The sequence below is a fragment of the Carlito syrichta genome, unplaced genomic scaffold, assembly GCF_000164805.1.
Source record: "Carlito syrichta isolate Samal-C Ts95f unplaced genomic scaffold, Tarsius_syrichta-2.0.1 Scaffold305634, whole genome shotgun sequence".
NCBI classification, from domain to species: domain Eukaryota; kingdom Metazoa; phylum Chordata; class Mammalia; order Primates; family Tarsiidae; genus Carlito; species Carlito syrichta.
The window spans coordinates 446,311-460,891 of record NW_007249730.1 but is presented as its reverse complement, the minus strand read 5'-3'; the positions used below and the strand labels follow the sequence as shown (position 1 = coordinate 460,891).

General features: G+C 32.0%; 1 protein-coding gene across 1 annotated transcript in view; it reads left to right on the top strand.

Annotated features, from left to right (window-relative positions):
* CPNE8 (copine 8) overlaps positions 1 to 14,581 on the top strand; it is a 208,391-nt gene that overhangs the window by 129,352 nt on the left and 64,458 nt on the right. Inside the window, exon 11 of the mRNA XM_008061880.2 lies at positions 10,210 to 10,285. Coding sequence (XP_008060071.1) covers positions 10,210 to 10,285 — 76 coding nt within the window. The remainder of the gene's footprint in view (positions 1 to 10,209; positions 10,286 to 14,581) is intronic.

Genomic DNA, 14,581 nt, shown 5'->3' with positions numbered 1-14,581 from the left:
AAGGAATGTTGCAGATTTATTCAGACCTTTTCCTTCAGAAATCAAATATTCTAAATTTCTATATGATAAACACTTGAAATAAAGCACTATAAACATGAACAAATGAGTATTCATAGATTGTGCTACTTATGTTGCTGGTTTTGCAGGTATTATTTATGATTATAACTTTAAAACAGAAATGTAAGCTTGTTGCCTTATAGTTTTTGGATTCATATATGAGTTGCACATAGACAAAACAAAATGGGCAGAGAAAACTATAGAAGAAATTTCTTACGTACTATTTTTTCTATAGTTCATGGTTCAAAAGCAAATTAACAATGAATTTTTTAAATTAGGACTGTAGAAAAATATACTTATATTTAAGCCTTCACCCATTTAGAATGCTTCTTTGAGGCAATTGTTATCTAAACACTATCTTAGCATTATCCCAAGGATATAGAATAAAATATTGCATATGAAGAGTTTATTATATCTACTTTATAAATTGTGAATATATTAAAGCATATTCTAAACGAATCAAACCATTGGAACACATGTATTATTAATTTATAATTTAATCTCTAAAATTAATATTAATGTGTATTGGGATTGGGGCTGCATTTATGACTATTTACTAGGATTATAAGAATTTTATTCAAACAACTCAAAACAAAATTTTAGTATTTCTTAATTAATCATTTCAACTTTTTAAACAAGTAAATGGGAAAATTTGGGTGTTTGATATTTTTGAAGGGTGAAAAATTGCTAAAAAGCCTAAGAAGTGACCAAAGAACCCAAAAGACAGAACTAATAGCCAGACATTATTTTTATTGGATAACATGTATATTTCTTTCATTTTCACCAGAAAATCCAAAGATTTTCATAATGTGTTTAAAGGACAAGTTTCTCACTATGCAAATTGTTTAAAAGGAAGAGTTTTCACATGTAAATAACTATTATACCATCTAAGCAACCTGAGCACCAGCTCACTCAGTATTTTTACTTCTTAAATTTATTGTCTCTGGGAAACTCAATCATTCTGCTTCATAGTCTCATGAAGCCTCGTTTGGTTAAAAAAAAAAAAACAACTATATAATATATTCAAACTTCTAACAATAAAATTATTTCATGGACTGATATGTACCATTTTCATGTTTTAATTCTTTGAGAGCACTTATACTTTTTTAAACCAGCTTCATAAAAGTAACACTCTTCAAAAACCATGCAAGGAATTATTTAAGCCTCGCACAATATTTATGAAGTTTGTTTCCCCAAAATTAGTTTAAGAAAGTAATTACAATTTTGTGCCGGGCTCGGTGGCTCAGCCTGTAATCCCGCACCTTTGGGAGGCTGAGGTGAGTGGATTGCCTGAGCCCGCGGGTTCGAGACCCGCCTGGGCAGCGAGACCTCATCTCTTCAATAAATCAAAAAATCAGCCAGGCGGTAGCACGCGCCTGTAATTCCGGCTACTCGGAAGGCTGAGACAGAAGGATTGCCGGAGCCCAGCAGTTTAAGGCTGCGGTGGCCAGGAGCGGCCACTGCACTCCAGTCTGGGTGACAGAGTGAGACTCCAACTCAAAAAAAAAAAGAAGAAAGAAAGAAAGTAATTATAATTTTGAGAGAGATGAAAAGAGTAATGATATAAAAATTCAAAGAAAACTTTGTAAATATCGAATGTAGTTATTACTTTCACATTAATATAAAAATATGTATACAATCCTTCACTGGCTGAAAATTCTTTCAAATCTGAAAGGTCTGAACAGCCAAATGAGATCAATGTCAAGGATTACAGTATATTCTGTTGACTTTAAGTGAAATTTCACTCGAGTGGGATGATTTCTTAAAAATGTATAATGTACATTTTTTACCAACAATTCTTTGTCTACACAGCACAAAATAAAAATTGTTGAGTTACTTGAAATAAAAATTCCAGACAATTTGGTGGGAGCTGGGATAGCTTTCTTTGAGATTTGAATTATCTCTATTGTCTCTACATATGAATTTAACATGACAATAGCAACAATTCACATAGGTTTGTACTGGATAGATGTACCTTTTTTGGCTTGTAAATCTTTTACATCCAAAACCTTGGCACTGATCAAAAAATGCTCTCCAAAATGCATTTTTCCCATAGGTTTGAAAGAATTTAGATAGCAAATTTACTTTAATATCCTCCTTTTTGTGACTTACCCTTTGCAGTTGATCCCTGTTGTCCTTTTTGGAGTCCCTCAGTCTGTCAGGAAGATAATGGACAGTATGGAGACCGGTGGCCAGAGAGAGCATGGAAACTGGTAGCCGGCTCCACAAGCAAGGATGACGAGGGAGCTAGAACACTTATGATGTCTGTTGGCAACTCTGGCACGACTATGGGAAGTGGTGTCCTGACATACAGAGTGGAGAGGATACACCAGAGGCAAAGAAGGGACTGTTCACCATTGAAAAGACACTACCCTTGGGTAGCAGTGGAGTATAGTGTGCAACTTGCCAATTTTTGCTACCTCAGGCTGGGAGTTTTGTATTGTACTAATGTGTGTGTGTGTGTGTGTGTGTGTGTGTGTGTGTGTGTGTGTGTGTGCATTTGTGTGAGTAAATATGTGATACTCCTGCTAGACTTTTGTCTTTGTGCATTTTAATCAAAATATGAACCTTGATTCAAAAAGTTGTAGACTATGTTGTAGGCTCATTCATTGTGAAAAAATAAGACAAATTGAGATGAAATTATTATCTTTCAATGACATACAGTGGTTGTGATGCTTAACAGAGAAAAAACAAAGCTAGCAATATATCAAATACAGATAGATGATTAGATTGTACTTTACCTAATAAACTCAGACAAATTTGAGTGAAAAATGTAAAAACTTATATAGTTTTATATAGTTATATACTTTGTATTTAGCAATAGCCCAGAATCATTTCAGTATATAAATGAGCAAGCCATAAAAGTATATGATATATAGTTAAAGTAAACATTTTAAACTGTGAATTTAGTCTTCTTATAACTGAAGTATATTTATTCTTATAAACATATATATTCTTGAATAAAATATCTGTTATTAATATGTGGGAAAGAAAGTGATGACCTTGATTTGCATTTATTTAGCCATAGGCTAATGACATAGATTTAAAAAGGTATACACAAAAAAAATTTAGACCAATTTTTAAACTTCCATCCTTTGGTTAACATTAAATTTGTCATAATTTTATAGTAATGCTGCTCCTGCTTTTTCTTGGCTTATAATAATAGTAATAATACTTATTATTATTCATTCTCCTTAGCCTGAGTAAACATACAGCTGATTGGCTTACAGTTTAAACTTTTGAAACAGAATATTGAATCACATAGACTTTTCTTTCAAGCTAAAAACTTATTCAATCACTAGAGGAATAGTATGTGACATGAATGACATAAATATTTAAAAGTCCATGAAATTGGAAAAGATTTTAACCTAAGACATTATCTCAGTAAAGTTTCTAATTCATGTAATCCTAGATAAGTATCCGAAGGTCACATTCCATTCTTCCTTTTAATGTATTGTTACATTTGTAAAGCTCTTGCTATGCAAAAGTAACCTTATATTAAAAATTTCTAATCTTAAACATCATATGCTTTTTATGTGACTAGGCAAATTTTAATGGAATGCGGAGCTTTTGTTTTGCATAATATTCTGGTGCATTAAATATATTAGAAGCAATAGAAATAGAACTAAATGTAATTATATTTTAAAAGTTTAATTTTCTGTGAAGTTAAAATTGAAATTATATCTAATAGATAAACATGCAAATCAATGATCTAACATTATAAATACAGTTTAAAATATATCTACATGCTGACTTTTTAAAAAATCCAGAGTAACTAAGTAGGCATACAATGTGGCTTCAATGTGATAAATCATCATGTATAACATCTCTTTAAGTATAGCATATATGATTTGTTTTACTAATGTAAACCATGCTAAAAATATTGTGTTCCTCTTAGAAGACATGGTTTGTCCAAGTCTTTGTGTGTCTTTGTGTGGATATAATAAATAGTTGCAAATCAATTAATAAACAAAATATCCAATAATCATAATAGGTGAAGTATATATGCACTAAAATGTATATTATGTAAATGTAATATTATATTTTGTTATATATAATGATATATGTATCTAAACCCAAAAGGACATTAGGACATATATATGTATATATACACATATATATATATATGTGTGTATAAAAAAATCTATATCTTTAAAAATTTTATCTGTATTACAAATGGATTAAGGAGCAGGTGTGACTAAAACTGATCAAATTAGCCAAGTTCTCCTGCTGGTCTCTTAATATATGAGAGTGATTATATCTATTTCCTTCTTGGAGGCCCAGAAGCACTGTTGTAATCTACATAGGGAGTAAAACAAATGTAAATCTCTTGAACTTATTACAGTTTCAACAAAGCTATTGATAAATGATCATTTCTGCATTGAATGCATTCATATATATCTTATATATAATAATTTCTGCTAGTAAAAATTAAACTAGGACTTTACAAAGAAAAAACATTTTATCAGAATGGTATTACAATCTGTGCTTTCTTGGACAGCTAGTAAATCATTTTTAGATGTTGAAAATTTTGTCAAATATTTATGGCTAGCAGAAAAGCAAAGAAAATTAGCAAAATCAGGGACTGGTGATAGTTTTTTATCTGGACTGAATAAAATAACTTTTTGTGGTGATGGTGGGAAACCATAGGTACCATGGTGCATTTACTTGTAATTATGAAATTGGTGATGTGGTTCCAGTTACCTCTGGAAAATTCTGCTACCCTCCTGCCACAAATACAGATTTGGACAGTAAAAATGCCTGCAACCATGCATTTAATTGGGGTTAGCATAACTACACTTCAATTAGAAGGGACTGCCATTTCATTGACTGCTCAATTTTAAAACTCTTGCTTTTAAAAAAAATCTTGCTATGCTTGCTAGAAGTGGAACAGATTCGGCAAGACATGGAAAATCACTAAGGGAAGAGCCAATACATACTGAGGCTGTTGTTCCCATAAGAGAAATCATGCTGATTTTTGTTACAAAACTTTTTCAGCATTCAAATTAAATAATGTTTAAATAAAATTTATTTATAAAAAAACTCTCATTTGAGATATCCTTTAATACATACCTGAAACATATCAACACTGTGATGTACTCCAAAAGAGATATGTGCCTCATGAATTAAGCATTCTTGCACCTGAACAATACAAGCTACATTTTTTGCCACCTCCAAAATGCCACATTATAGCAGTGATCAATTTGTAAGCCTGTTACATCTTCACAAATTATTTTGATTAAAACTTCTTTAATCTTTTTTAGACTACATGTTTAAATGTCTGGAATCATATTCTTAATAATTAGACTGTATTCTAGTAGTGTCTTTTTTTAAAAAAAGAAAATACATTTTACAGAAAAAATAAAATGAATGTTCTGGGTTTATTTTTGAAATAGAAAGTAGGCATTATCTCCAGTTTTTAGGTGAAGACATAAGGACCCTGAGGTTGGCTGCCTAATTCAAGACCACATGGTAGTGGAGAAAGGGATGAGATAGATATAGTATGTATTTGCCATTTGTCCATACTATATTCAAAACTAGTTAGGTGACAGAAAATTAAGCATCATCTATTGTGCTCATGGCAGATAACCTTTAGAAAAATCTTCAGATGTGTCAAAAAAGGCAATATTCCCTTTTCCTTTTTTCTGTGCCTTTGTTGTGGTAATGTGTGTGCACTTCTATGGAAAAATAAGTCATCTGCATGACCCTCAGAGGTATTTTAAGGAGAGAAAGGTTAATTATAATTGGCACTTATACTACTCTTTGGGACTGAATATAACTGATATGAGGCTAAGTTGTTAATATTATTGCCAAAGTGGCCAAAACTCTGGTGTCGCCATTTGGCTCTTTGAGTTTTGGGCCCCTCCCCTACCTAGGAGAGGTGAATTTCTCTCTCTCTCTCTCTCTCTCTCTCTCTCTCTCTAATATACTTTCTAAATAAACTTTACTTGGAAGCTTAAAAAATTTATTGGCAAATTAAGATCATGACATGATTATGATGTTACTCTAAGTATGTTTGCAACATTCAGTTGTGCCAATTTTGTACCAGGTCTGAAGGGTCAATTTTGGGAATGCTGAAATGAGTGTATGACCTTTCTTATCAAGTATGATATAGGCTAAGAGAGGAAATATATGAATAGGTTAATTAAATATAGTAACTATTATGATAGAGAGAACTGATATTTGAGAGCAGAGAAGGGCATGAAGCAGTAAAAGCTCCTTGAGGGAGGTAATAGTTATGCTGTAGAGTAAAATATGAGTGATACAGGGAAAGAATATGACAAAAGGAGGAGGACAGACAAGTTTGCATGTAGGATTATCCTTTAGGTTTCAGGTGTAAATGCAGCTATGCATGAAACCATTTTTTTCACTATTAAAGGAGATAGAAATAAATGTAATATAAATTTTCTTCATCAATTTAATCAAACAAGGCTTTTTAGAGCCAAATGACCACCTGTAGTAGTAATAAATTTGCTCTAGCCGGGCTTGGTGGCTCAGCCTGTAATTCCGCGCCTTTGGGAGGCTGAGGTGAGTGGATTGCCTGAACCTGAGGGTTCAAGACCCGCCTGGGCAGCGAGACCTCATCTCTACAATAAATCAAAAAATCAGCCGGGCATGGTAGCACGCGCCTGTAATTCCGGCTACTCGGAAGGCTGAGGCAGAAGGATCGCCAGAGCACAGCAGGTCGAGGCTGCGGTGGCCAGAAGTGGCCACTGCACTCCAGTCTGGGCAACAGAGTGAGACTCCAACTCAAAAAAAAAAAAAAAAATTTGCTCTAAATATTTCTTCAATTCATTCCCTTAGACTCTAAGTAACACATTCTAAAAGTATGGGAACAAATAGGGATGTAGGCAGACACAAACGAGATGAATGGTACTATAGTAAGCTTTCTTTTATAAATGCAGTAAGAAGGCTTTGGACTTGTAACATAGAGTAATGATTTTAGTTACCATTAAATTATTAGGAAATAGCAAAACAGACTTATCAAATAGCAAGGATATTTTTGGTTGTGACTTATTATCAAAGTTATTTTCCACCATATTTCTCTATGTTGGGAGAATTGTTTCAACATTACAGTATTGAACACTATAAACAGGTAAAATATTAAATAAAATTTTAATTTCTCTTTTAATTTTAGTAAACTCTGGAGAATCTTGATGATAGGAAAAATATAATCATAAAAATAAATCAGTGAAAAATACCTGGAATGTTCTCTCTCAAGTACTTATCTATGATTTAATGTACAATATTGAATGTTAGACAGACTACATAGGTTGGAAATTATCAGAAGGCTTATGTATTCAAAGAGCTCTATAACAAAATTGACCTGAGAATCTACCCACTTATCCACTCAGATTCTTCAGATTTATTCTTGAGACAAAGCATTTTACATCTAGGGTTGTCTATTTTCATCTCCATTTACAGCCTTATATGTATATGACCTTTGGCAAATCCTCACTTCTGGATCATATATTTCTCCAGATGCTGAATGGATGCAATGATATGTCTTCTTTGTCTCACAGAAATATTGTGTTGGAGGCTAAAATGCAATTTATGACTCAATACACTTTCTCCTCTACAACACATGGAGAGCATTGCATTTATATGACGTGTAAATTTAGTGTTTAATTCAGAATAAACATCTTGAACAAGATTCAGAAAGGGGGGCAAGTATTTTATTCATTGTTTTATTTATTTATGCCCCATATTATTCTGAAAAGTATCCAGGGCAGCTTATAGAGATGCATATAATAAGACAGTAAACTAAACTGTGTGAGGAGATTGAAGCAAATGAATAATAAGGTTAAGAAATCTGAAAAGTGTGTAGAGTACAGCACATTATGAAGACACAACTTGTTAGAGATAAGTCATAAATTTAGCTATAAGCTCTCTAACAACTAATGCAGAGGAGAAAGCTCTCTTTCATGATAAGTGGGGTCCTTGTGGAACAGGAAGCACTGGTAAGCAGTAAAGAAACACAGATTTCCAGTATTGAGACCAAAGAGATTCTTCTAGACCTGTTGTTCATAACTCAGTTCTGTAGAGAGTAACAAATTTAATAAGAGCAAAATAGAGCAAAATATCAAATAATTGCTTCTAAAGTTACGCAACAACTTTAACACGGGCTTTTCAATGTGTGATTTGGTAAACCCAGCCATTGCAACTAGGTCCAGATTTTCCACTCTGTTAGACTGACTTTATCCAGATGAATATATTACATGTCCTTGATACTTGATTATTTACTTGAGATCAGTAAATATCACTTCTTCCTACAAGTTTTTGATAAACATTGTGTGGCAGAAATTCAGTGTTAGTATTTAAGAGATGAATATTGAATTTAAACAGTTAACCAAGCAAGGGTAAGATTAGCATAATTAGAAAACTATCATATGTGCTTAAGTGATCCAGGTGTTTAAAGGCCTCTACATTAGTTTCTAACAGTGCTGTAGTGAGCTCTGGTTATATAAGGCTTCTCCACACCTATGAATATCAAACTTTTATGTTTGAAGTGCTCTAATAAAACCTTTTATCTCAGTGGGTATTACTTAGATATCTAAAACTTTCATAGCAATGGAGAATGAAAGAATTCTAAACAGAATCTCCATAACTCAAGAGAATTTTAAGATTACAGAAAAAGACCTCATGGGTATAACCTTATAACTTCTGAAGTTCAACAAGAATTATTTCATTTGTTCTAATTAAACCAAGGTTACTGGATTTTCTAAGAAATATACTAAAACTAAAGTACACTGTACCCTAAAGTAATGCTTTGTAATTTTCCCTGTGTAACTTGAAAGAGTGAGTTTTAGAGGTTTGGGCTCATGAATACCAGTAAATCACAGTCTACAATCCTCTTTGTTTTTGCCATATTCATGAGCATAAATCTGCTTCTGAAAATTAAATACAGAAGAGGTCAAGGTGATACTGATATAGTGCCCCAATATGAAATACTGTGATGTATATGCTTGTATAAGATCTTCTAGATAAGGGAGAATTGGGAGACTGGATATTTAAATGAACTGTATCTCAAATAATTTGAAAAGAAAACACTTTCTTTTAACAAAAACTCCACTGAAATTAATGGCAACTAGCTTTTATCTTTTCTAAGTTCCATCTTTAGAAATCAGAATGTTGATTGTGTAAACATAACTTGTTTCTTGCCTATTACTTGGTCATCAGGTCCACGGGTTTTAAGTGATTCACAGCTAAACATTAAACCTGATGGAGGCTTGGAAGGATATTCATTTCTATGGCAATGAACAGCTTGCATTTGCAAAGCGCATGGGCCAAGCTAAATTCTATGATACAAATAGCTACAATGATATCCCTTATGTATATTAAACCACTTTAGCTCCTACAATCTGTATCTTCTTCCTTTGACACATTACATTTAATCATTGCATCAAATACAAACATTTTGCTCTAAATAAGCAGTGTGTGTTCAACTTAGTGTTGACCATTAACTCAGAGGAGTGGAATACAAATCTACTCTAAACAGCTGAATGCTTAACATGTTTTTTATAGTTGCATATGTCAACCTCATAATTACACTGGGTTTTTTTGTTTGTCTTAGTGAGGACGAATACATATTTACTAAAACCTTATCCCTTCTCACCTAAACTAAGAATGTGCCTGAGAAGGCAGTGATGATTGCTTTTAGATGAAGAAATTTAGAATTACCATGTTGGTATTTACAAAGTATATATTAACTGTTAGTATTGGAAGGTTTGAATATTTGCATATTATATATAAATATGAATAATATATATTTTATTTATATTTGTATATAAACATGAATAATACATTTTTTAGTGTCTCCCACTTTCATCCTAAATAATCATTTGGATAACATAGATGATGCAATGTTTTTGAGGTATGAGCTAAAACTAATACACCTGTTTGAAATATTAACATTAATAGGATAAATTAATATTTGAATGTTAATAAAATATAATTATTTAGTTTTACATAATTTTGAATTAAAAAGCAATGAAATTATGTTAGTCTTTTAAAAATCTTATGTTATTAAGTTCACAATACTATCAAGTAAATTTCTTTCATAATGATTAAATTATACCCTTCTAAATGCTTTAAAATACACTTGACATATGCATGAAAGCTAATACTATGTACTTTTTTTCTTAATTTTAGTCATGATTTCATTGGAGAATTTACAACAAGCTATAGGGAACTTTCTAGAGGGCAATCACAATTCAATGTATATGAGGTAAGAGGCATTTTATTTTTACATTAAATGTAAAATAAAAAGCATTGTTTTCCTTTGGAATAAGTAAAGTTATGCTTTAACAGTGTGGACTTTGCAAAAGATAATTGTCAAAGATTAACTAAGTACCAATGTATGTAAGATCTTTAAAGTTATTGAATAGACTTGTTTCTTTCATTAAGTGTTATTATGACTCTTTAAGTCACATAGCCTTCTAAATCTGTTTTAAGAGACTTTTAATTCCTGCCTATGAAACTTTTTCTTATTTTTAAAACTATTCAATATGGAGCGAATTGTTTCTTAAACTTTAGTCTTTATGTTTTGCCTTCCTTCCCAGCTCCTTCCTAATAATAAAAGGAAAATAGGCATTTTGGTTGTGTCGATATGGTGTTATAAAATGAGCTGTGGTATCCAGAGTATGTCTGAGCATCTTTCCTGTTGTTTAGGTGGAGACTGAAGGGAATGAACAGACAATATGCAACTATTAAAGAAATCCAAATTATTAAAGCAAACACACTGTAGTTATTTCTGTTTTAAACCACATTGCCAGTTAATCACCAGATATGTGTTAAGCATATGATATGTTTTAGCACTGCTATTCCTTGAGCTATGTTATCTATACATTCTCTATAATTTTAAAATTTAGCATTCTCAGTCAGCAAAGAAGAATCTCAATATTTAATTAATAATGGTAACTTCTCCCTCTCAGGTTGACACTAAAATTGGTCTCTTTTAAGTAGAGAATGGAGCAGTTTCCTTCTTCTGCCACTTTATTTATCATCAATTCATTTCATTAACTTATAAAAAAATATATTAAGTGGTTTTATGTTCTCTATGTTAGACCCTGGGGATACAGAGATTAATACACATTTCAGTGTTTAATGGGAGAGATAAACATACAAATATGTTTCATATAAATTGATATGTGTTCTGTGTTGTAGTATAGTTAGTGCACTATGAAATTATTACATAGGCACTAAACTCAGCCCAAGAAAGTTTCTCAAAGACTAAGATGAAGTAATAGATCAATTTCTTCTATCTGGGTCTTTAAGGAAAGAATATTAAGGCTCTAACAAACAGTAAAATTCATATAAGAAAGGTTGTAATTATGTAAATGCCTATTTTGTCTGCCTAACTTCAAGGCAAAAGAGGAACAACACATACATGTTTGTTCTCCTTGTATTTAGAGGTCATCTACCGCTAGTCAACACATAACTCTCTAGATAGTAATTGTTTCTTTAGTTTTTGTGTTTTTTGATCATTGGTGTCTGTCAATCCTCATTCTCTCTTGTCCAACAAAGCTTGCTTATTGAGAAGACGGGTGTCACAGCTTATGAGATGATAAAGAAGTTCAATAATGATTATTTCTTATTAAATGTACTGCAAGACCATAACTTCAAACATAAATCCTTTCTTATTATACATATGATCAATGTAAGAGATCAGTCTGAAGAAAATCTGGGAGACCAAAATGAATTATGTACAAGTAGTTTTAGGATTTCATTGCACAGCCCATAGTCTAATACATTAGAAACACCATTTTCAACATTCATGCAAAGGACTAAGTTTTATCTAGGCAAACAAGGAAATAGCCATTATTTCTTCATATAATTATTTTCACCTATGTCTCTCCTCTCTTTCTGGTACTGCCATTATGCGTATGGTGTTATGACTGATGGTATCCCAGAGGTCTCAAATGACAAATCTTCAAAATTACTGATTTTTTCTACCAGTTCAAATATTTTGCTGAACCTCTCAAGTGAATTTTTTCAGTTATACTTTTCAAGTTAAGAACTTCTTTTTGGTTCTTTTTTACAATTTTGATCTATTTGTTGATGTTTTATATTTTGTAAGACGTTGTTTTATACTCAGTCTATAGATAGGGTTGGTTTTCTTGTTTCAACATATCTATAATAGCAGATTTAAAGATTTTAACTTCCCTAAAATTGTATTCTTTGTTATGTAAGCCATTGAAGTTTTTGCTTGGTCAGCTTAGTGATCTACAGACAATTTGACAGAAATTTATGTACCTTGGGGAACTCCTTATATGTTCCAAAAATGTAAAATTCTGCTCTTTCACTTGCTGCTTGATCAGAGACTTGAGGTCAGCCAGAGAGTGAAGATTAAGGCTTCCTTAAGATTTTCCTGAGCATGCTTATTACAGCCTTTCACAAATACATGGCCTTCGAAATTCCCAGCAATATGCCAGAGCTTTTAAAATTCCTCTATAAACATCTAATTCCCCAGATCATCCTTTTGGCTTTTGTGTTTGTCTCTTACAGGCTCCATATTATATCATCATAGCCAGCAGATGTGCTATTAAACTACTGCCTCTGATTATTTTCAACAAATGCCCGGGGAAGTGGCTTTACCCATGAGCAAGCATTGAGACAAATCAAATAAGCCCAAGCTCAGTAAATGGGACTTTTTAAGAGAGCTTTCAACAAGTTAATTCATGACAATTCTCTGGAAATTACACTTTTAAAAAGTTTTACTTTGTTTTTAATTGACACATAATAATTGTACATTTTAATGGGAGTATACATGGATGTGCCCCAAAATGTATACACATTTTAAGTATGATGTTCACTCAAAAGATGGTGTTAATCAAATGAATGCTAGTCTCGCCATGTGACAGGCAGGACGGTCAAAGAAAACGGCATAAGCATGGCTGAGCGAATGCCATACAACTCATTGCTACCATAATTCAATTCAACTTCAAAAAGTAATACATAGATAACATCACTTAAAATGTGTACTCATTATTTTGGCACCCCCTGTATATACATCGTGTAGTGATCAAATCTAGATAGTTAGCACATCCATTGCCTTGAATAATTTTTGATGAACTTCATACCCATTCTGTCCTCTCCAGTTTAGACTGATGGTTTTCACAGCAACTGTGGTTGCAAGCCTGCTGGTTTTCCCAGGTACAGAACTGGGAGTAGTAATAAACTCTAAAGTAGAATGGGAATTGAGGAAAAGATATTACAATAAGATTCATCCTTTTTCTTGAATCAGTGATCATCTAGATGGTTGCAAGTCTTTGATTAATTTCCAGATTCATGAAAAAATTTTTACAAGCATTTTTATTGTCTTTATGGAGGAGCAAATTTTCAGAGATTCTTACTCCATCGTTACAAAATTTTGTACCTACTCTGTTATTAGCTTTATAAATGATAAATGCTATTATATTCATGTATTTTTATCATTTTATTATTATTCTTACATTAGGTGCATTATTGGTGATTGAAATGGTTTCATGTGATTAAATGACAAATCTCTATGTATTTTGATTATAAAATCAAATCACCTAAGAGAATTCTTCTGTAACAATAGTAAATTATGATGTGCTGAAAGTCAAAAAGATTAATATGAGCTTAAAAATGTTTATGAAATTCTACTAAAAATTCATTCCTAAAATTCGGGAGAAACCTTTTCTTCTAAACAAAAGACAGTGCTAGATGGATGATTTTAGAGAGAAAAATGCTGAAATAGAATTTTTCCAGAAAAAACCACGGATCACTGAACTTTTTATTTTTTAACTTTTGATTGAATTCATTTTATTTTCTGATTTCCTAGAAATTGTTAAGTATTGTGTTCCGCAAATAATTTTGAGGAATTTCTCAAACCTTGAAGTCAAGTCTTACCTTTTCCCCCCAAACAACCTTCTCCAAAATTTAATTTTGTAACCATTGAACCATTTACTTAATTGGAAAAATGTATTATCTTGCTGATGATGGTAGCATCCTGACTGTTAAATGTTTTTCTATAGAATGGGGTCACTTAGGGTTTTGTGAAATAAAAATTAAATTAATATATCGAATAAATGATGAGATGAGTCAACTTCTCCTTTATGTTTTCTACTTAAACCTACCAAAATCTGTTTATTCTATTTTTTTGCAAGTCATTTCAGTGGCACTTTCTTATGAAATGCCTCATTTCTTCTTGCATAGGTGATTTAAAATAGGACTCTAATTGTTGCCTCCATTTTCTCTCTTTACAACTCTGTCCTGTAAACTGATTATGTCATTCTTTCATTGAAACATCAATTGAATTACACTCAAACTCTTTAACACAGTTTCAGCTTACTTTTTCAGATTCACTTTTAATCTCTTTTCATGAGCTATTTGTTCCACCCAAACTGGGTCAATTATTTTGTTTCCTCTTTCTAGATTGTCTTATTTGTTTATTTATTTTTATTGAATCTCTAGTTTAATAAATTCTAGTTCAAATAATACTTTTTTTTTTTTGAGTTGGAGTCTCACTCTGTCACCCAGACTGGAGCGCAGTGGCTGC